The 21,421-nt window shown below is 46.8% G+C and overlaps 1 protein-coding gene across 1 annotated transcript; it reads right to left on the reverse strand.

Annotated features, from left to right (window-relative positions):
• Positions 1–20,846, reverse strand: LOC119164094 (uncharacterized). Its single transcript, XM_037416200.2, has 3 exons — positions 20,669–20,846; positions 9,320–11,339; positions 1–7,856 (listed from the first exon to the last, which is right to left on the reverse strand). Exons 1-3 carry the CDS (start codon positions 20,691–20,693, stop codon positions 1,574–1,576), a joined length of 8,328 nt encoding a protein of 2,775 aa, XP_037272097.2. The 5' UTR covers positions 20,694–20,846; the 3' UTR covers positions 1–1,573.
• Positions 20,847–21,421: the final 575 nt, after the last annotated feature.

Raw genomic sequence — 21,421 nt, forward strand, 5'->3', positions numbered from 1 at the left:
AATGTTTCCACAGCAACTCTTGTTGCTGCACTTTTATTCAAATAGTCTTGCAAATGAGATGCAATTCAGGTCAACTCTTAATCAAGGCCACCCCTATCACTTTGCATACATGTAAAAGGCAACATATTGTTGATAAGAGATCCACAAAATGGCAATAACATGGAATGTTTCTATGTACAATTTGTACAACACCCCTACAGGAACGATCACATTTTGTGCAATAACGACATTTGCGTCTTTACAAATGAAATGTGCACACATACTGAAGAGACAATAAATAATGTTAAGCTGACACAGACAAGCACTCCTGCCACCTCTAAAAACGTACACGAACTCGCAACATGCAGCTGCTCACAGCCTTGGTTCCTTGGGCAACGTGAGCGCTTTAAAGGAGCACTGACACAGCGCTTTGAAGGTGGGATAACATACGAGTGACAATCGTGTGGACACACACGCATCAACTACGAGATACCAGCAGGCAATATAGCCTAGACCATACATGAAATTAATTTTGAAGTGCATGTCATGCCACCATACGCGAAACCTTGGTTTTTGTGCAAACATTCAACAACCACTCGCGTCACGAGTTTGTGTTGGCTGCCACGATACTTGCAAGCGCTCTCTCCTAGCAGACCTTTTCAACAGAAAGAGGGGGCAGACCTGCCCCGGCCGTGCATTTCTATGCAAAGTCATGCATAATTACAACAACCAGAAAACCTTTATTGAAAAGAGTTGTCAGTGAAGTCCTCATGTGCACGCGGTTTTGTGTGCTCACATAGCCAGCTCTGTTTACATGAAAACCACTCTGGGTACCCCCTCACTCGGTGCTTTTTGAAATTGAAACTGCGAGCGGGTGCTATAAAATTGTCTCCAATTAATCACATGCTGCGCGCTCCAGCGTACAAGCTTCCAGCTGTGGTAAGTGGACCGTTAGCTACTTAACGCAACAAAAATAAGCAGAAGCAAAATTTTTTGTCAGTTCTTTTTTAAAGGAGCACTGACACATTAATTTTGCACCTCTTTTTTTTGGCGATAGGTAGGTTATGACCGACTTTTCACGGCTGAAAACCTCGATTGCGCGAGTGCGCGACGGTTATTTACTTGAAGACACTTTCAGAGTGCCCAGTCGCAGTTTCAGTTTCAAGCAACATCAAACTAGGCAGGAGCAGTTCCGGTGGCTAGGTGAACACAGCTGGCCACATGACCACGTGAAACTATGACATGGGTGCTGTGCACGAGAGCGCATGCCGCTTTGACCCGCCAACACATACTCGCGACGAAGGTTTGTCTACACTGAACTGCATTGATGTCAGTGTTGCGAGGTGCTCTGCATCTCGTGCAGTCGCGTGGCATGCACTTTAAAACTGATCTTAAATATGATATTTTGTCAATTTTGTGTATCCCTCCAAGTAAATCTATCCCACTCACTTTCTCGTCCTAAATATTTTGTGTCAGCACTCCTTCAAGTGCCGTCAGCCGTTACACTGCTGCTCCTACTTGGCCATTTCATAACTTGTGCTCAAATCAAGCCGCAAGTTTAAGGCACTTCTCCGATAATATGTGTTCAACAGCGCTACGTTTTGGCACCGCTGCCTGTGGGGACCCACAGAACCGTGCAGAAAACCGCGCTCATGCCGAGCTCGTCTCCGCCTTGCAAAACTTCTTGCTTGAGAACATACCTTCCTTGAGAAGGATGGAACAAGTGACCCGCAGAGGGAGCCTTCATCGATTGGACTTTCTCGGCTCCAACGGCACTGCTCCTGCCAGGCAAGTCCAGACGGTGTCGCCTGGCAGGCTCGGAACACGATGCACTGGGTTCCACTGAAGCAGCCGCCCGGCCGTTCTCATCAATTGCGGTATTTCTAACAGGTGCACTGACAGCACGGCTCGAGACGTGTCTGTCGCCCTCTTGGGCACTGCTACAGCTCTGCAGAGAGAAACGCTGCATCCCTTTTGCACAAACGCTGCCGCGTTGGTTTCCCTCTATCGCACGGTTTCTAGAGTTGGCGAGGTTACTGAGACTGCGACTGAGTGCGGCTGCGCTGGGCACTACGATTTCTCTAGGAAGCGGTGCCTCTGTTCGTACGTCTGATGCGGGTGGCTTCTCTAGAGCTGCGTGGAGTGCACCAGTGGAAGCACTGCTTGCACGACTGCCAACGAGACGAGGAGGAGCCGGATGATCCCTTTCAATGTCAGCGTTTGTTCCTCGTTGCACCATCCTCTCATTGGTATCGGTGGGCCTATTTGCAGAGAACTTCTGTGTAGCTCGAGATGACGCTACAGCCTTCTTCAATGCTTGTTGCTGTGTCCGTAGGTCAAATTCTAGCAATTTGTTAGGCACAGTGTCTGAAATCTCAGCATTGGCCATAGAAACGTTTTGAGTCAAAGGAATTAGTGGTTCATTTGGAATAGACATGACGTGCTTGCCGATATTCTCATCATCACAGTCACTGCTGCATAACGGGCTTTCACAAACGCTAACAGTGCTTTCGTCCATAAAATCAACAGGACTGTGAGTGGCCAAGTAGCAAGCAATTTCTTCGGCCTGTTCCACCAGCTTGTCTGACACACTGGTGGCCTGCATGGATTTCTCTGTCGGGCTTTCTGAGGGCATATCTGGTCCAGGGTTTCTGTCATCTGTTAGATGAATAAGCTCTGTGATGTCTGCGGGATCACGATCGGTTGATTTCTCGAGACTCTCTGTTCTCGCAGATGCCAGGCTTGTGGGAACATGACCAACATTCTGCTCTTCTGCCTCCAATTTCTCACACGAATCAGGAAAATGAAAACGAAACTTGGCTTTAGATTTCGATTTACTGTCTGCTGCCAACATTGTTGTAAGGCTGATGGAATTTGGGCCCTGCAACTCTGACTCGGCAAAAACAGCGGTTGCAGTCGGCAATGTTTCCACTGTGTCAACAACACACAGGGCCTCACACTCCTTTCCCCTTCCTATTCCCACTGTAGTCTGAAATTTGTGTTCGCTGCCAAGTACAGCCACCGACTCGAGTTCGTCTATAATGCCAACGGTTGTTGTAGACTGCGATTTCTGTCCACCTATAATTTTCTTTACTGCAGGAGCAACAGTTCTGGATTGCGATTTGCACCCCACATGAATGGCGGGTGCAGACTGAGGCTCTGGAACGGCAACTAATACCTTAAGCTTCTGCTGCGTGGAAACGGTAGTTAAATCTGGTTTCATAGCAGTGACTGCTGCAGACTGTGGCTTTTTTGCTGCTTGAGCAGCATTTCTAGACTGAAATTCTGCACCGAGATCAGCGAAAGTCGTGGGCTGCAACTTCTGCTTCTTGACCACAGTGGTTGCAGTCTTCAAATCTACGCCACTGATGGTCATGTAGTGCGATTCCTGCGCAACTCTCGGAGCTATAACCATCTTAGGCTCAATAATGATATCTCTGAGAGTCACCGAACCTGGCTCTTGCACCATGGCAGCAGCAGTTGATGATTCTGTTTTACATGCTTTTGGAGCAGCAGTGATAGTGAGAGTGCTTGCTAGAACATCAGATAATGCCTGAAGCTGTGGCTCTTTCATCATGGCAGACTGTGATTCTCGTGCTGCTCCAGAAGCTCTTACAGAGTCCATGTCACCATCAACAACAGTCCCAGACTGTGGTTTCCGCTTCATAGAAGTAGCCATTACGGACTGTAATCCCGTGGCCGCAGTAGCTGTAAATCGTGATTCTTCTACTTCTGGATGAGTGGTCATAATCTGCACATCTGCTGCATCAGGCAGTGTGGACTGTGGTGATTTTCTCACAGTAGCAGTAGTTGTTGGGCTTGACTCGATGGTGGCAGAAGCGGTGTGTGGTACAGCCTGTGCTGCTACAGCAGCAGTTATGGACTTGGTTTTTACTGCAACCTTCCCTAAAGCCATAGATTGTGGCGTCTGAATCATGGCATCACTTGTGATGCACCGTGCTTCTTGAGTTGTTACGGCTGCAGTCACAGACTGAGACTTCACAGTGACATCAGCAACAGTCACAGACTGTGGCCCCTGCTTTATAGAAGTAGCAGTTGCAGACGCTAATCCTGAGACAGCAGAACATGTGGACTGTGATTTTTGTCCTTCTAGAGCAGTGGTCACGACCTGCACTTCTGCTGCCACATAGGGTAGTGCCGACTGTATCGCTTCCATTGTGGAAGTAGTAGTTGTAGAATGTAACTCAGTGGTGGCAGAAGCAGTGGATGGCACAGCCTGTGCTGCTACAGCAGCCGTTATAGATTCCGCTTCTGCTGCAACTTTGGCTAAAGCCATGAAGTCTGGCTCCTTAATTATGGCATCACTAGTAGTGCGCTGTGATTCTTGTGCTATTCCAGCTGCTGTCACGAATTGAGACTCCACAATGGCATCGGGAATAGTCACTGACTGTGGCTTCTGCTTTATAGAAGTAGCAGTTGCAGACGCTAATCCTGTAACAGCAGCAAATGCGGACGGTGATTGTTGCACTTCTGAAGCAGTGGTCACGACCAGCACTTCTGCTGCGACATCGGGTAGTGCAGGCTGTATCGCTTCCATCGTGGAAGAAGTAGTTGTAGAATGTAACTCAGTGGTGGCAGAAGCAGTGGATGGCACAGCCTGTGCTGCTACAGCAGCCGTTATAGATTCCGCTTCTGCTGCAACTTTGGCTAAAGCCATGAAGTCTGGCTCCTTAATCATGGCATCACTAGTAGTGCGCTGTGATTCTTGTGCTATTCCAGCTGCTGTCACGAATTGAGACTCCACAATGGCCTCGGGAATAGTCACTGACTGTGGCTTCTGCTTTATAGAAGTAGCAGTTGCAGACGCTAATCCTGAGACAGCAGCACATGTGGACTGTGATTTTTGTCCTTCTAGAGCAGTGGTCACGACCTGCACTTCTGCTGCCACATAGGGTAGTGCCGACTGTATCACTTCCATCGTGAAAGAAGTAGTTGTAGAATGTAACTCGGTGGTGGCAGAAGCAGTGGATGGCACAGCCTGTGCTGCTACAGCAGCCGTTACAGATTCCGTTTCTGCTGCAACTTTGGCTAAAGCCATGAAGTTAGGCTCCTGAATCATGGCATCACTAGCAGTGCGCTGTGATTCTTGTGCTGTTCCAGCTGCTGTCACGAACTGAGACTCCACAATGGCATCAGGAATAGTCACAGACTGTGGCTTCTGCTTTATAGAAGTAGCAGTTGCAGACTGTAATCCTGTAACAGCAGCAAACGCGGACGGTGATTGTTGCACTTCTGAAGCAGTAGTCACGACCAGCACTTCTGCTGCGACATCGGGTAGTGCAGGCTGTATCGCTTCCATCGTGGAAGAAGTAGTTGTAGAATGTAACTCGGTGGTGGCAGAAGCAGTGGATGGCACAGCCTGTGCTGCTACAGCAGCCGTTATAGATTCCGCTTCTGCTGCAACTTTGGCTAAAGCCATGAAGTCTGGCACCTTAATCATGGCATCAGTAGTAGTGCGCTGTGATTCTTGTGCTGTTCCAGCTGCTGTCACGAACTGAGACTCCACAATGGCATCAGAAATAGTCACAGACTGTGGCTTCTGCTTTATAGAAGTAGCAGTTGCAGACTGTAATTCTGCAAGAGCAGCAAATGTGGACGGTGATTTCTGCACTTCTGAAGCAGTGGTCATGACCAGCACTTGTGTTGAAACATCGGGCAGTGCAGACTGTATCGCTTCCATCGTGGAAGAAGTAGTTGTAGAATGTAACTCGGTGGTGGCAAAAGCAGTGGATGGCACAGCCTGTGCTGCTACAGCAGCCATTATAGATTCCGTTTCTGCTGCAACTTTGCCTAAAGCCATGAAGTCATGCTCCTGAATAATGGCATCACTAGTAGTGCGCTGTGATTCTTGTGCTGTTCCAGCTGCTGTCACAAACTGAGACTCCACAATGGCATCGGGAATAGTCACGGACTGTGGCTTCTGCTTTATAGAAGTAGCAGTTGCAGACTGTAATCCTGTAAGAGCAGCAAATGTGGACTGTGATTTTCGCACTTCTGCTGCAATATCGGGTAGCGCTGACTGTAGTGCTTCCATCACGGATGAAGTAGTTGTAGACAGTAACTCTGTGGTGGTAGAAACAGTGGACAGGTCAGCCTTTGCTGCTCCAGTGGCTGGTGTGGACTCTGTTTCTACCGGAGTATTCACTAAATCCATGGACTCCGGCTCCTGAGACATGGCAGCACCAGTTGTGCACTGTGATCCGTTTGCTGTTCCAGCTGCTTCTGTTGACCGAGACTCCACACCCTGATCAGCAAAGGTAGCTGTGGACTGTGATTCACAGCTACCTTTGCTGTGTTGATCACAGTCCACAGCTGCCCCACTGGCAGCTGTGGACTGTGATTTTCGTGCTACTCCAGCAGACATCATTGACAAAGTTTGAGCTGCGATATCAGCTGAAGCAACAGAATGCAGTTCCTGCACCAGTGCGCTGTTAATAGCGGTCTCTAATTTCTGGGTTTCTCCATCAGTTTCCACGGCCGGAGGCTCGGAACTGACATTTTCGAAAGCCATGCATAGCGACTCCTGCACCATTATAGCAGTACCTGTGGGCTGTAATTCCTGTGTTACTTCAGCAATCTTGGACTCAGTTTCTGCTGTGACATTAGCTGAAGTAGTACAGTGGGATTCCTCTGCGCCTGAGGCAGTAATAGCGGTCCACGATTTCTGCACTAGTTTGTCGATTGCCACAGGCTGAGACTGCAAATTGACATCACAGTCAAAAGTTGTGGATTGCAATGCCTGCACTACAGAAGCAGCACATGTGCACTGTGATCCTTGTCCTACTCCAGCAGTCATCATTGGCTGAGTTTCTGCCCCAACATCAGCTAGAGTCACAGACTGGGATTTCCGTGCAATGGTGGCACTAATGGTAGAGTGCAAATTCTGTGCTTCTTCAGTCCCCACAGGCTTAGATTTCGAAGTGGCATCCGCAGAACTCAAAGACTGCAACTCCTGCCCCATGATAGAAGTAGCTACGGGCTGCGATTCCTGTGCTACTCCACCAGCCATTAAACACTGAGCTTCTGCTGTAACAGCAGCAGAAGTCATAGAATGTTGTTGCTGAATAATTGTGGTAGTTGTAGTGGACTGCAATTTCGTTGCTTCTTCATTCGTTTTCACAGGCTGAGACACCGAACTGTCATCCACAGGAGTCATGGACCGTTGCTCCTGCACCATAGCAATAAGTGCACTGGCAGTCATTGACTGCAATTTGTGTGCTGCTCCAGAAGGTGTTACTGAATGACACTCGACACCTACATCGGCAGAAGTCTCGCACTTCGACTCCTGCCCCACAACTGGAGTAGTTGGAGGCTGCAACTCCTGCGCGGCTGCAGCTGTTGTGGATTGAGGTTCTTCTGCAACGCCAGCTGATGTCAAAGATTGCGGCTCCTGCATCACAGTGGCACAAGTGGCGGACTGCGATTTCCGCTTTTTTCTGGAAGCTGTCATAGACCACGGCTTCTGTCTCACACCAGTTGTCGATGTGCTGGCTTGCTCAAGGTTGGCACCTGAAGTGCACTGTTTGGGCGAACGACGAAATGCGTTGGCCGGACTGCCATTTGTGCTTTTCAAGGGTTGCAACACGTTGATCGGGACAGCGTCTAGCCTTAGTCCTAAAATGCGATGCTTCATTGACACAAAGTGCTTCTTTGAGTCGAAGTGCTTGAAGCACACACGTGGACTTAGCGGCCTGTTGATACTATCGTCAATGGGCACATGCCGCAGCCACTCGGAATAAAGTTCCGCTTCGTTCGTTTTGTCAGGGAGTGCAAACAGCCAAAGGCCGGTGGGGCTCTGTGCTTCGTCGGCATGCGGGCATCCCGTCACGGAGCACTTTTCACGCAGCCTTTTGCAACTGCAGTGAAAGAAAAAGAAATGGGGGAAAGTAAGCCACAGGTTGATAGATGCATACATACACTTTTCTCCTGTTAATGGGACACAACATACTATAATTATTTTTGTACTTATGAGCAAATTACCTATTGAAAACACAAAAAGTGCTGCTTTTGCTACAAGATGACGCTACGTCAGTCAGAAAATGCGCAAAAAGAATATACAGATGGCCAACTCGCTATGATGTCATAGACTTTGAGCAGGCCTGCTGAAGCCCATAAAATCCTTTATACGTTGAAACTAATTACACTGTGTTCTAAAGCAGGCAGCGGAATGGAAATTTCTGGAAGTTTCGTTGGGACCGTATGCTCACACCAATATCTTTAAATGAGTGACATCCCATTGACATTCAGATGCATGGTTTTCTGCACAAAAGTCAGAAAATTAAACTGACTTTCGTTTTCTCTTGTAATAAAGATGTAATTCTGATATTAAAAGCAATAACGCTCTCAAACAATTCATCAGTCCAAATGCTGTCTCACTTTGGGGTCCCTATGATGCAACACAAGGGCAGTCCACACTTTCTCACTTAGGCAAACTGCATGACTTCTTAGATTTTCAACAGGTTTTTAATACAATATCTTTCAAACACGCATGTGAAATGCGCTGAAATCGCTTCCACAAGCACTCACAGGTAGGGCTATGGCAATGAAAGCAGTGCACAAACAAGTATGCCTCAACAGCCGCACAACAAAAAGAATTGTAAGAGGGCAAGGCAGCACAAAATTGAGATAGACACAAAATGAAAAAGGTACGACTTGAATGTTGACTTACAACTGACTTTATTTTAATAATAATAGGGCTGTTTGTGGCCACCTAGGCCATTATTGATAGGAATGTGGATGCAAGCCAATCTTTTCTAAAACAACAGTAATAGAGACAAACAAAGATAATAAGACTAGAGAGGTAAGTAAAGTGGCACAAATAGAACATATCGAGGCTAACTGTGTCAGCATGCCATCTGCAGCTTTTTTTCAAAAAGAATTTGATTTTTTGAAATATAGGTGATAAGTACAGTACGTGTTTGTGGTGCCTGGCAGTGACGCATATCGACAGGTGGTACGGCCATCATATCACGTTATTTCTTCATATTTTTTTACTGTCCAGGTATGTATGTGCCCACATGTCACAAAATAAAGTCAGTTGCAAGTCAGCGCTTGGGCCGTGCCTTCTTTATCTTGTATGCGTCTGAATTATGTGCTGTTTTCCCTCTTATAAGCATGGACCAACTCAACCGAGCCGCAACCCTAGCAAACAAAGAATTATCAATCTCCAATAAAGCTGTCCTCGCTAACCAAGCAAAGTTTTACATGAATGCATAAGGAACCCTGGAAGTTCTTTTCGTTGTTGTTGTCTTTATATTAGTGTGCCCTGCTCGGCCAAAAATGCCACAACAGCAAAAGCCCAAGATGTATGTAAACTTACACAGGTCTTCTAAATTGTGGTGCAAAGATCCTTGTTTCACGGTAAGGTTCTTCAACTTGCCTCTCTGCCTGCTGGGTGGAGTTCGAGCTCGTCATGACCGTCTTGGGTGTTTCCTTGCAACCTTTCACAGCTTGTGTGTTCCTTTCTTCTTCACAAGGTTTGTGAATCACAGAAACGCTGCCTCGCCAGACCTTTTTCTTAGGTCTGCCGGGTCCTCTACCTTTCTTCTTCTTAGGCTGTCTCGACAACGCGTTTTGACCAGATTCAGCATTTGACCTTAGCGTGGTCTTTTGTGGCATCCCTGTGGACGACCTCGGCCATTTTGTATTCTCTTCCCAAGTTGGGTCGTTGGAGTCGTCGGTGTCCGACTCCAAAAGACGTTCCCGCAGAATTCCACTGGACAAGTTGAGTAACTTTGCCTTTTCTTTGTAATCCGGGTCGTCAACGTCGGTTGAGTCTTCGGTATCCGACTTTAGCATGAGCTTCGGTGGCACCCTATGAGCAGATCTCAGCAACCTTGCCTTTTTGCTGTGGGGTGGATTATTTGAATCACTGGACTCTTTCTGATCTGATTTCAGCTTAGGGTCCTGTAGTAACTTGTCATGTGATCTATATATTGTTTCCTTTAGGTTGCATGCTGTATCGTCAGGAACATTAGAATCTTCAGCCTCTAAATTGAGCACAGGCTCTCGTAGCACCTTAGAGCGCGACTGTCGCAACTTTGCCTTTTTGCTGCAGGTTGCATCGTCTACATTAGATTTTTCAGGAGTTGAATTAAGCACAGATTTCCGTGATGCTTTTCCAGGTGAGTTCTGCAAGTTTGACTTCCTGTGACAGGCTGCGTCATCGTCACCAGAGCTTTGAATGCCCACCTTAGTCACTCGTCGACGTAGCACCCGATTAGTCTTGCACAACTGTGGCTTACTCTTCTGGGCTGGATTTTCAACTTTAACAGGACTTTCAGAGCTTGACCTAAGTAGGGGTTTCTGTGATACTTTTCCAAGTGATTCTTGCAGCTTGGCCTTCTCGTTAGTCGTATTGCAAACTTCATCACAGCTATGAGTGTTTGGCTTCAGTGCACCTTGTCCCAACAAGTTGTTAGGTGGTGACGTTTTTAACGTTGCCTTCTTTGTGCTACTACGGGCAGAGTCACGAAGATTGTCACCAGTATCTCTATGATGACTGTTGAGTTTTTGGGACACCTTCCCAGATGACTGCTGCGACTTGGCTTCCTCACTGGCCACATCGCCAACTTCATCGCGCTTTGTAGCGTTCGACTCACGCACAGGCTTTCCCGACACCCTATCAGGGGGCAATATTTGCAACTTTGCCTTGTTTGTGCTGCTACAGGCTTGGTCACGAACATTATCACCAGCGTCGTTAAGATGACTGCCCGGTTTTTGTAATGTCTTCCTGCGTGATTGCCGCAAATTTACCTTCTCACTGGCCATAACACCAACTTCATCGCGGCTTGCAGCATTTGACTTGGGTGCACTTTTCCTTGACGCCCTCTCAGGTGGTGATGTTTGCAACTTTGCCTTCTTTGTGGTGCTCTGGGCCAGGTCACAAACACTGTCACGAGTGTCCTTAAGATGACTCTTGGGTTTCCGTGATGCCTTCCTGGGTGATTGCTGTAACCTGGCCTTCTCAGTGGCTTCACCAACTTCGTCCTGATTTCCAGAATTCGATTCAGGTGCAGGCTCTACTAACGATCTTTTAGATGGCGATATTTGAAACTTTACCTTCTTCATGCTGTTGTGGATCACGTCACAAACACTGTCGCCAGTGTCTTTAAAATGACTGTCTCCCGTCACCTTGAGGAGGCTCTGAGCACGACCACCACCAGCGAGTCGAGGCATCTTTCGTTGATGTTGTGGGCTTGAAGGATGAGATGCAACACTCTGCCTGGAAGGGTCTCTGCTGCTCACAGGATGGGAGCGCTTCCTGGGGGAACTGTGTGCGAGGCTTGGTAGCTCCATTTTGGCACTTGCAAGCTGTGCTGCTTGTCTCGGAACTTTCGCTAGTGAGGGAAAAAAAAGTGTTCAAAATGTGAGACACGAGTTTAGTAGTAAACACATTGAAATCATAGCAGACTGATTTAAAAAGAGAGATAATAGGTTCATGGCAAACAAAATGTTTTCAAAACATTGCTGCATGAATTATAGTCCAATTTTTGGAGGAACAAGAATATCACAAAAGTACTAGAGATGATAAAAACTTCTTTGGCATTACTATCAATTAATGTTCTTGACTACATGCTAGCAGAGTTCTTAATAAGGCTTGACCATTGAATGGAACACTGCACTTAAAAGAGGCTTTGCAAGCGACACATGATCGGCTGGGAGAAAATCTTCGCGAATTTTTTTTATTGTGAGTGAAAATTTCATTTGTGTGCATACTTGTGTTTCGTAAACTTTTGTGTTGAGTAGACACTTTTTGCCTTTTTGAGGGTGGGGGGGTAGATGAGTGCTCTATGCATTCTTACAGTCTTGTGCATGCTCTATACTCTGCGAGGGCAACTGTTATGCAAGAGAAGAGAAATAGCAGGAGCATACCACTCGCCCGACCCTCTCTTCATATTCATTACCAAGATATATAAATTGAAACAGGTTGTTGAACAAGCAGGAGTTGACTCGGCGAACGAGAGCTTTATTTAGTGCAAGGGCTAACTGAACGCAAGCCTGCGATCGCAGCAAGTCTTCTTCCTTTTCTATACTCGAGCTCCATGCCCACTGCCCTCGTTACAATCACCCCCGGGCGACGAGGGAGCCATCCTGGCGATCTAAGGACAAGTGTACACAGAAGAATCATTGTATGGCTTGAGCCGAGAGATGTGTACGATTTCTTGTCCCCGACGGCGCTTGTCCGGAGATGCATCCAGCGGCTCGACAATGCAGTTGACTGGGGATGTTTGGCGTACGACTCGATAAGGGCCATGGTACCTGGACGAAAGCTTGTGGGATAGTCCTGGAGGAGTAGAAGGAATCCATAGCCACACCAGTGAGTTCGGAGAAAAGCTCATAGGCGTGGTTTACGCTTCGTGGCGATGTTTTTGGCGCGTCTGGTCATGTGACGTGAACGCACGAGCAAGCTTCCGACATTCTTCAGCGTGTGCTGCTGCTCGAGAAACGGTAGTCATCTCTGAAGGGTCCGGTCGATAAGGAAGAATGGTATCCATTGTTGGTGATGGCTCGCGTCCATAAAGAAGAAAGAAAGGCGAAAATCCAGTGGTGCTTTGGTGCTTTGCGTTGCAGTGTTGTAAGCATATGTCATAGTCGCCATCATTTAACGTAGAAACTTTCATGCCTGCTGTCACCTTCTTCGAAGAAGGCATTTCATCTATAATCCACAAATTAAAACTTTCTTCATCAGCTGGTATGGATTCCATCAACTCGAAACTCCTCAAGAATGTGAAATCGACTTGCGCAGCATACTTATGTCTTATCTTCTCACAGTCACTCACCTCAGGAATCATGCCGGATGATTGGAAAACAGGCAAGGTCGTTCCAGTCTACAAATCAGGTAACAGAAACTCACCCTTGAACTACCGCCCCATCTCATTAACCAGCGTGCCTTGTAAGATCATGGAACACGTCATCTACTCACAAATCTTCAATTTTTTGGACTCCAACGAATTTTTTCATCCTTCACAGCACGGATTTCGAAAGGGCCTTTCTTGCGAAACCCAATTAGCACAATTCGTTCATGACCTACAGACTAATCTCGACTGTAATATCCAAACCGACTCAATATTCCTTGATTTTGCAAAAGCTTTCGACAAGGTTCCTCACCAGCGTCTGTTACTGAAACTTTCAAAACTAAACTTGCATCCTAACATTTTCAGGTGGCTTGAGGAGTTTCTAACTAACCGCTCACAATCTGTCTATCTTAACGGCCACCTGTCTAAACCACTCCCAGTCACCTCAGGCGTCCCACAAGGGTCTGTTCTCGGTCCTCTCCTATTCCTAATATATATTAATGACTTACCCTTGCATGTTTCCTGTAACATTCGCATGTTCGCTGACGATTGCGTAATCTATCATACTATTACTAATTGTCATGACCATCACATCCTTCAGAGCAACCTTAACAATATAATAAACTGGTGTAATATTTGGCTAATGACTCTCAACCCCACTAAATGCAAACTCTTGTCCTTCTCTCGTCGTCACAATCCCTCTCGCTTTCAGTATTCTATTTCTAAATCATGTATCGAATTAGTGGAATCGTATAAATATCTAGGAGTCACCCTTTGTTCTAATTTATCATGGCGCGCCCATATTACAAACATCATTTCAGCATCGAACAAAACACTGGGTTTTCTTAAACGCCACCTTCGCCTTTCCCCACCACATGTTAAATTACTCGCGTATAAATCGCTTATAAGACCAAAATTAGAATACGCATCTGCCATCTGGAGCCCCCATCAAGCATACCTAATCACTGCCTTGGAAGGTGTTCAAAATCGGGCCACCCGTTTCATCCATTCCTCATATTCATATGACATCAGCATTTCACCATTGAAACATGAATCTGGCCTATCACTCCTTTCTTATCGTCGCCGCATTGCTAGCCTAACCCTTTATCATAAGTTTTTTTATTCTTCACTCAATCAAGCCCCTTATATAACAGCCGCCTCACGCATTTCCCACCGCACCAGTCATTCACTTCAAGTTGCCCGCCCGCCATCACGCACCACTACGTTTGCTGCTTCGTTTTTCCTCAGAGCAGCTTCAGACTGGAACGGCCTGCCCTACGACATTGTCACAATTGCCTCATCATCTACCTTCCTGGAACGCCTCACCGATCATCTGCCATGTTAATTCAATTTTAACTGTTTGTTTGCAATGTTAATTGAATCTCCGCTGTTTTGAATTGTAAACCCACCCCTTATGTAACACCCCCTGAATGGGGGCCTTTAAGGAAATAAAACTGAAAACTGAACTGAACTGAAAAGGCAGTATGTTATCCTAATTTGACTGGCCGGATGAAGCGTACATGGCCAGCATATCCCCAAGTGTACGATTAAAACGCTCTGTCATCCCATTAGTTTGCGGGTGATAGGCTGTGGTAGTGCGGTTTTCCGCACTACCAGTAGTGCAGGTAGGCTGTGGCAGGCACGTTTTCCCTTTCAGACCTCGCAAGATGTTATCCATCATCCTTTTGAAAATGGCAGGCGCATTGCAGAGGCCAAAGGGCAAAACGGTGAATTCATACAGTCCATTCGGTATTACAAAGGCTGTCTTCGGGCGGTCACCCTTTGCCATGAGCACCTGCCAGTAGCCGGAGCAAAAATCTAATGAAGAAAAGAACTCTGCTCCTTGTAGGCAGTCCAAAGCATCATTGATGCGCGGTAGAGGGTATATGTCTTTGCGCGTTATCTTGTTGAGCCGGCGGTAGTCAACGCAGAACTGGATGGACCCGTCTTTTTTTTTAACGACAACAACCGGTGAAGCCCAGGGACTGTTGGAGGGCTCGATGATGCCACGTTTCAACATGTCGTCCACTTGTTCGTCGATGACACGGCGTTCAGCAGATGACACACGGTACGGACGCTGTCTTAGCGGGGCTTGTTGACCGGTGTCAATACGATGAATACACAGAGGTTCCGGTGTCAATACGATGTCAATACGCAGAGGTTCGGCCTAAGCCTGACTGGTCACGATCGAATGAAGATCGAAAGCGGAGTAGAAGATTTATAATCTCTTCGCGCTGAGTTGGTGCGAGCTCAGAGTCGATGGCATCCGAGAAGACGTCCAGAACATCATTAGGCGCGTTGGTAGGAGTGACAGCACAAATTGGGTGCGAAACCGTAGAATCGGGTATAGTAGCCGGATGAATGCACTCGTAAAATTCGTAGCTTCCCAGGCATTCTCCACGTAGTAGGGATGACGGGCTGTCCGAGGGATTGCACACATAAATGGCAGCGTGACCGTTGCGAAAACGACGACGGCAAACGAAAGCATGATCGATATTTCGACGGCACGCAGATGGGACCGATGGCATAAACAACACAGGCGATTTCCGAAGGAAGGCACACGACACCGAGACAACAACAGCTGAGAAAGGCGCAATGTCAACATCAGAAGCAGCAAACACTCTACACGAAGCTCCATTGTCGGGGTCATAGCACGGCGCAGATAACGCGAGTTCGGAACGAGCACAGTCAACCAAAGCAGAATTTGAGGGAAGAAAGTCCCACCCAAGGATAACGTCATGCGAAGAACGCAATAAAACTACAAATGGGACGACGTACATCGCACCTTGAATGACGACTCGTGCAGTGCAAAAAGCTGAAGGCTGAATATGATGGGACGTAGCTGACTGCAAAGATAGGTCGGTAAGTTGTGTGGTCACTGTCTTCAAGTTTCGGCACAGTTTCTCACTAATTACAGATACGGCAGCTCCAGTGTCAACAAGTCCGTGCACCTTAATGCTATTAATATAGAGTTCGATTTCATTAGGGGGACAGCAGATAGTCTTGAAATTTTCACTGCCAACGCAGTTCTTGCCTCCGGAACTCCGCCCGTCAGTTTTCCCCTTGCGGTGGGCTGTTGCGACGTAACATTGGAGAAATTGATCGACGACGAGGAGAAGGTGAACGGCTTGAGTCGGATGGTCGGCGACCGGGACGTACGTCTAGAGGTGGATCGGCAGGAACGGGATATCGCGGCTGAGTGGGCATGGTAGGCATGTAATGTTATAAGAAGGGAAGCTGCGACGATGGCAGTGACGAGCTACGTGGCCTGGGATGCCACACGATAAACATATCGGCCGATTATCCGGAGTGCGCCATTGGCTGACGGTAGGGGCACTGTTCGCTGAATAAGGTACCGTAAATGGTCGTGCAGGCGGTGGCGTCATATAAACGTTCCGACCTGTTTCGTGTACAGCCGGAGACGGGACGGTCAGTGAGCGGGAAGGTGGCATCGAAGAATAAACGTGGCGAGTAGCTTCGTAGATGGCCGGAGACGCTGGCGCACGTGGCCGAGCAACTGTGGCTGGATACGTTAGTGGTGCAGTCACAGTTGGTGGAGCCTAAGCTGGCGGCAATGCTTCGGCAACTTGCGATTGAATGACCTGGCGAAGCGAAGGCGACAAGGGTGCCATCGGCTCGGTAGTTTTTGTGATTATAGATAGCTGCCAGGCGACCTCTTCACGTATGAATTGCTTTATGAATGGCATCAACGCAGAGTGGTCGGCCGTGTCATGGTGATAGACGAGGGATGAGATGTCCGCGGTGTCTTGAGCAGCGCAACGTGTAGAAGCGCGCTGCCTACGCAGCTCATCATAGCTTTGGCAGAGCTGAATCACCTCGGCGACCGTCTGGGGACTCTTCGCAGCAAGCATTTGGAATGCATCGTCGTCGATTCCTTTCATGATGTTCTTGATCTTGCCTGCCTCGTCCAGAGTCGAATCGACGAGCTTGCAAAGAAAGAGCACATCTTCGACATAGCTCGTGAAAGTTTCATCTGCTCTCTGTACTCTGCCCTGCAAGCGCTGTTCAGCACGAAGGCGGCGGACAGCAGGACAGCCAAAGACTTCCGAGAGGGTTTTTGCCAATTCCGACCAGGTACTGTAATCACTTTGATGATTCCTGTACCATAGTTTTGCCACGTCGGTCAGGTAAACATTCACATTTGTTCCACTTATTGTACGCGCTCACCAGTTCATACTTGGCAATCCAGTTGTCCACATCTTGGTCCTCTGTGCCACCAAATATGGGGGGGTCGCGCTGCCGGAGAGCGCCAGCGCAGAAGACAGGCGCAGGTGCGAGATCTGGAGTAGCGGGCTGAGATGGCCCCGGATCAGTCACTGTAGACGGTCGTTGAAGTGTGCGGCTGCGAAGTTCCAGGGTGAGGACCAGATGTACCCAGCACCTCTACCACTTGAAACGGGTTGTTGAACAAGCAGGAGTTTACTCGGCGAACGAGAGCTTTATTTAGTGCAAGGGCTAACTGAACGCAAGCCTGCGATCACAGCAAGTCTTCTTCCTTTTCTATACTCGAGCTCCATGCCCACTGCCCTCGTTACAAAATAAGTAAATAAAACAAGAGAGAGAGAAATAGTGCGAACATGTGACCAAGAAAGGTGATGCCTACCGGTTATGCAACATTAACACGCTGTCTAGTCTTTCCTGATAATAAGGGTTGCAGCGCGAGCACGAATGTGCTAGAAGAAACAGATAAAAGTCGAGGTACGGAAGGCAAAGAGGACAACACGAGCGCTGCCAACTGAATTTTATTATTCGCAGCACACATGATAATATATACAACAAGCAACATTTGAACAGCGCACGTGAGCAACGTGACATATTCTGGGGAATGTTCTGATAAAAAGAAGGTACAAAAATGGCTAACCCTTATCTAAAAGCGCAAACTCTTTGTCCTCTTTGCCTTCCGTACCTCGACTTTCATCTCTTTCTTCTAGCACATTCGTGCTCGCACTGCAACCCTTATCATGAAAACAAACCAACTAGCCCAAATCGCCATTCTTCTACTAGTCTTTCCATAGATGGGTCTGCCAGAGGCTCTTTTATTGATAATGACAACCTTCATTGTCCACTCATCGGTCTCATGAAGCTAGAATTAAGTCTATATGGATTTCCTGAACAGCTTCCCAGTTGTAAATTACTAAAACTGGTGGCCCACCCTTACCCTTTCCCCCTGAATTTCACATATTTTTATACTCAGTAGTGATCAGCTACACATGTAGATACACACTCGGGTTCACATAACCGAATGAAACAGCCTTCAGAGCTGCCAAACTACTTTTCTCGTTATTAAACACTATTTACTGATGTTGGCGGTCAAATCATGGCAGTAAACCCCCTCCCCGGCAGCCCCGCGTGGATGCACATCCCTGCAAAAAGTCCTGCGAACGCCCTTGACTACAACTTGTGCGCTTCTGAAGAGCCAGTGGGTCAGAATTGCCATTACGTCAGCTGAACAGTGAGGTTGAGGGACAGAGGTGTGAAATTCATTGGCACATCGAACCAATTTCGGAAAATTATTAGCTTCAAGGCTGAAGAGTAGATAAATTTCTTAAGCAATGATAATGACAGTTTTTATTATTGGATACAGTGATTGTTTGATTATACGCTAATTGTTTGATTAAATATTCCCTGTCTTGTTGTCCTGTAATATTGCTGTGAGCCGTTTATTAGCACTGTGGCCACAGCAATAACAGCCTATGCTTGGAGTCTCAACCAGACGCCTGCCCGCACATAACAGTATTCGTCCCACTTTTTCTTTTCTTAACTTGTACGTTCACAAGCGCTGACCTTTTCTAAATAATACACTATTTTCTTGCCTATTTGCGACTAATAACACTCTGTTTGCCTAAGCAACACAGACATGTATGGTCTCAAGCCTCTTTTCATAAGGCACTTCATATGGTCACCGTGTGTTGAAACATAAGAATCAAGCAAAATCTTTATATTTCAGAATAACTTTCCAGAGTTTTGACATCCTGGAGATCGGTGCCCATATGTTTCTCAACTCCTGCCATCAAACGACAGTTAGAAAAAAAATCTAAGTGGCATATATAAAAGGCATTCTTTGAAAGGAAAATGTTAGATGAGATTTTGTCCCCTTAACGAATATTGTTTTTTTTTTAACCTGGCCTTTACAAGACTAAATTTCATGACTACAGGTGAGTATGACACTCCTGATTTATGCCACTAAGAGTTATGTCCATGATGTGTGCACATAAAATATTCATGCAACAAGAGTTGCATAACTTTAAGTTGCTATTATACACTAATTCCATGTGATGAAGACACTAGAGCATCAGAATAATCAGCAGGTTTGAAAACCCAGTCTTTGGGAAAAGCCTTTTGTCAGCAATTGTGCACTAAACGTATAAGGGTACTTCAGCGTCGCATAAAATGCTGTGCAGAGATTTGTAAAACAGTCAATATCAATGTAATTGTAAACAAGTGCTAAACATCAAGCATTTTGTGGTGATGTTGGTGTGAATACACCAACTATTCTAGGAAATTTATCTGCAGCACTTGATGTCCGCGAAGTCGATCGTACTTCGAAACAAGAGTACAAAGATAGGACAGGTGACTAGGCCCCCGCTTGCGGGGAAATCACAGGGGGAAGTGGGGATCGCGAACCATTTGACGTTGGCGTCGCGTTGTCACGTGACATTCACAATCCCCACTTCTCTCCCGAAAATTTATTTTCCACCTGAGTACCCCCTAAGGTCCTCATAACACTCCAATACCAACAAACCAATGCCAACGAGTACTTCAGTCACTCAGAGACATTTTAATCGAGACCTAACTTCTGGATCGCAATTGCTTCCTTGCTCCATTCTGTGGCTTTCTCAAGCTACACAGGAGGGCCGATCACTTTTTTCTGCCAATCTCAAGCGGCCAGTATTGTCACTGCACGTGGTTAGCTACAATGTCGCATTTACTTTGCCACTGCAGTTGGTAACTCCAGCAACTTCTTCAAACAGCAAACTTAGCGCCTAAATGTCCCATAACAACGTCCACTATATGAGCATTAGTCTCATGCGTTTCAATTATTACATATTATTAGTTTTGTTTACTTCAAATAGAAATCTTCGGATTCAAGTTTTCTAAATTTATTTGTAGAGAATCGTTGCTCAGTATCCTTTTACAAAAACACATAATGATACGCTATGGGAACCAATGGAATAGCCAGGGGGTGACACACCAGGCACATACCCCCCCCCCCCCCCCCCAAGCACGAGTTTTATCTTTACAGCCGCTGTACAATACTTATATGCGATCACCACCCATATCGCGTCCTTTCACATAACTACGGGCTCGGGAAACGTTTTTACGGCAAGCCCGATCTTGGTACTAATGTTCTGCGATTCATATTGATCGACAGACGCAACAAACTTCGCACATGAGCACCGAAGGACAAACAAATTGGCCACACCAACTTCGCCACCGCATCGGCAATGTACCGTGCACAACACATCAGCGTAAAAATTTACGAAAGCCCAGACCATATGTATGAGGTCAATGCACCGTATCACGCGAAAAGTCATTGCTACGATTCGGTTTATCATGCAAAATACACAAATTTGTTGCGGACGCACAACAAGGAAGTGATAGTGCAACCGTTATTAAATACGAGTGTATAGGGGCGATCAGACATTTCCGTTTTAAATTCAGACGACAGGCCAGAAAACAGGGAAAAATAAACTTTTGATGCAGCCTGTTTTTCACAGCCACAAAAGCTTCATTGAAGCGCGATCACGGCATGCTGCGCACAATCGACGTAGCACATTTACCAACGGTGACACGAAAAGCCAACTTTGCGCCCATGTCGTTGCAGTAAATGATGACAATTGGTATTTTACCTGACCTGCGCAGTGAAGGAGCCATAGCGCGGGTTACCGATTTCGACGGTCCAAAACACGGTCGCACGACGAGCACGCAACACCATCGAATCAAACAAAAACGTCAACAAATGCCCACAAAATAAATTCCCGCGACCACACATATGCCGGAGAGCGCGGAACAATGAAGTCACTGTGTGGAGTAATAACGCAGCAAAGGGCTTGAAGCTGGCAGAACACCATCTTACTAGGGGCCACAAAAAACACGCAGAAAAACAAAACCTACGAGCATTCTACCACCATGGGCCAGGCAGGAGGGCATAGAAATAGCTCTGGGGCGCAAATACACTGCACGTACACTGTACCGCAGAGTTTCATTACAGAAAACCTCGTTTCATATTGTTTAAAACTTTATGTAAAACCAAGGAGGATTTAAAAATATTGCTGGAGTGGAAATGGCTGCGCAGAAGTGAAGTTGTTCCTCTGGCAAGATGGCGGCTGTAGCGGCAATCTAGGGGCATTAAAACTGGGCGTTAACCTCGCACGCCCAACAAGTTTACTGTGGGAACTTTTTCGGGTCACATAGTGCTCCAAGTGCGTCTTAGAGTTACTAGTTTTATTTAGTGAGCCTCTAATGGGAGGCAAAGTTCTTTGAAGATTCAGTCATCCATACTCGTTTCTGTATGTTATTTCGTAGGGAACAACTATCTTTTAATATAGAACTAACGCAGCATTTACATAACATATCAAAGCCACTTGATCTTCAAGTGGGCA

The sequence above is a fragment of the Rhipicephalus microplus genome, chromosome 8, assembly GCF_043290135.1.
Source record: "Rhipicephalus microplus isolate Deutch F79 chromosome 8, USDA_Rmic, whole genome shotgun sequence".
Classification (NCBI taxonomy): domain Eukaryota; kingdom Metazoa; phylum Arthropoda; class Arachnida; order Ixodida; family Ixodidae; genus Rhipicephalus; species Rhipicephalus microplus.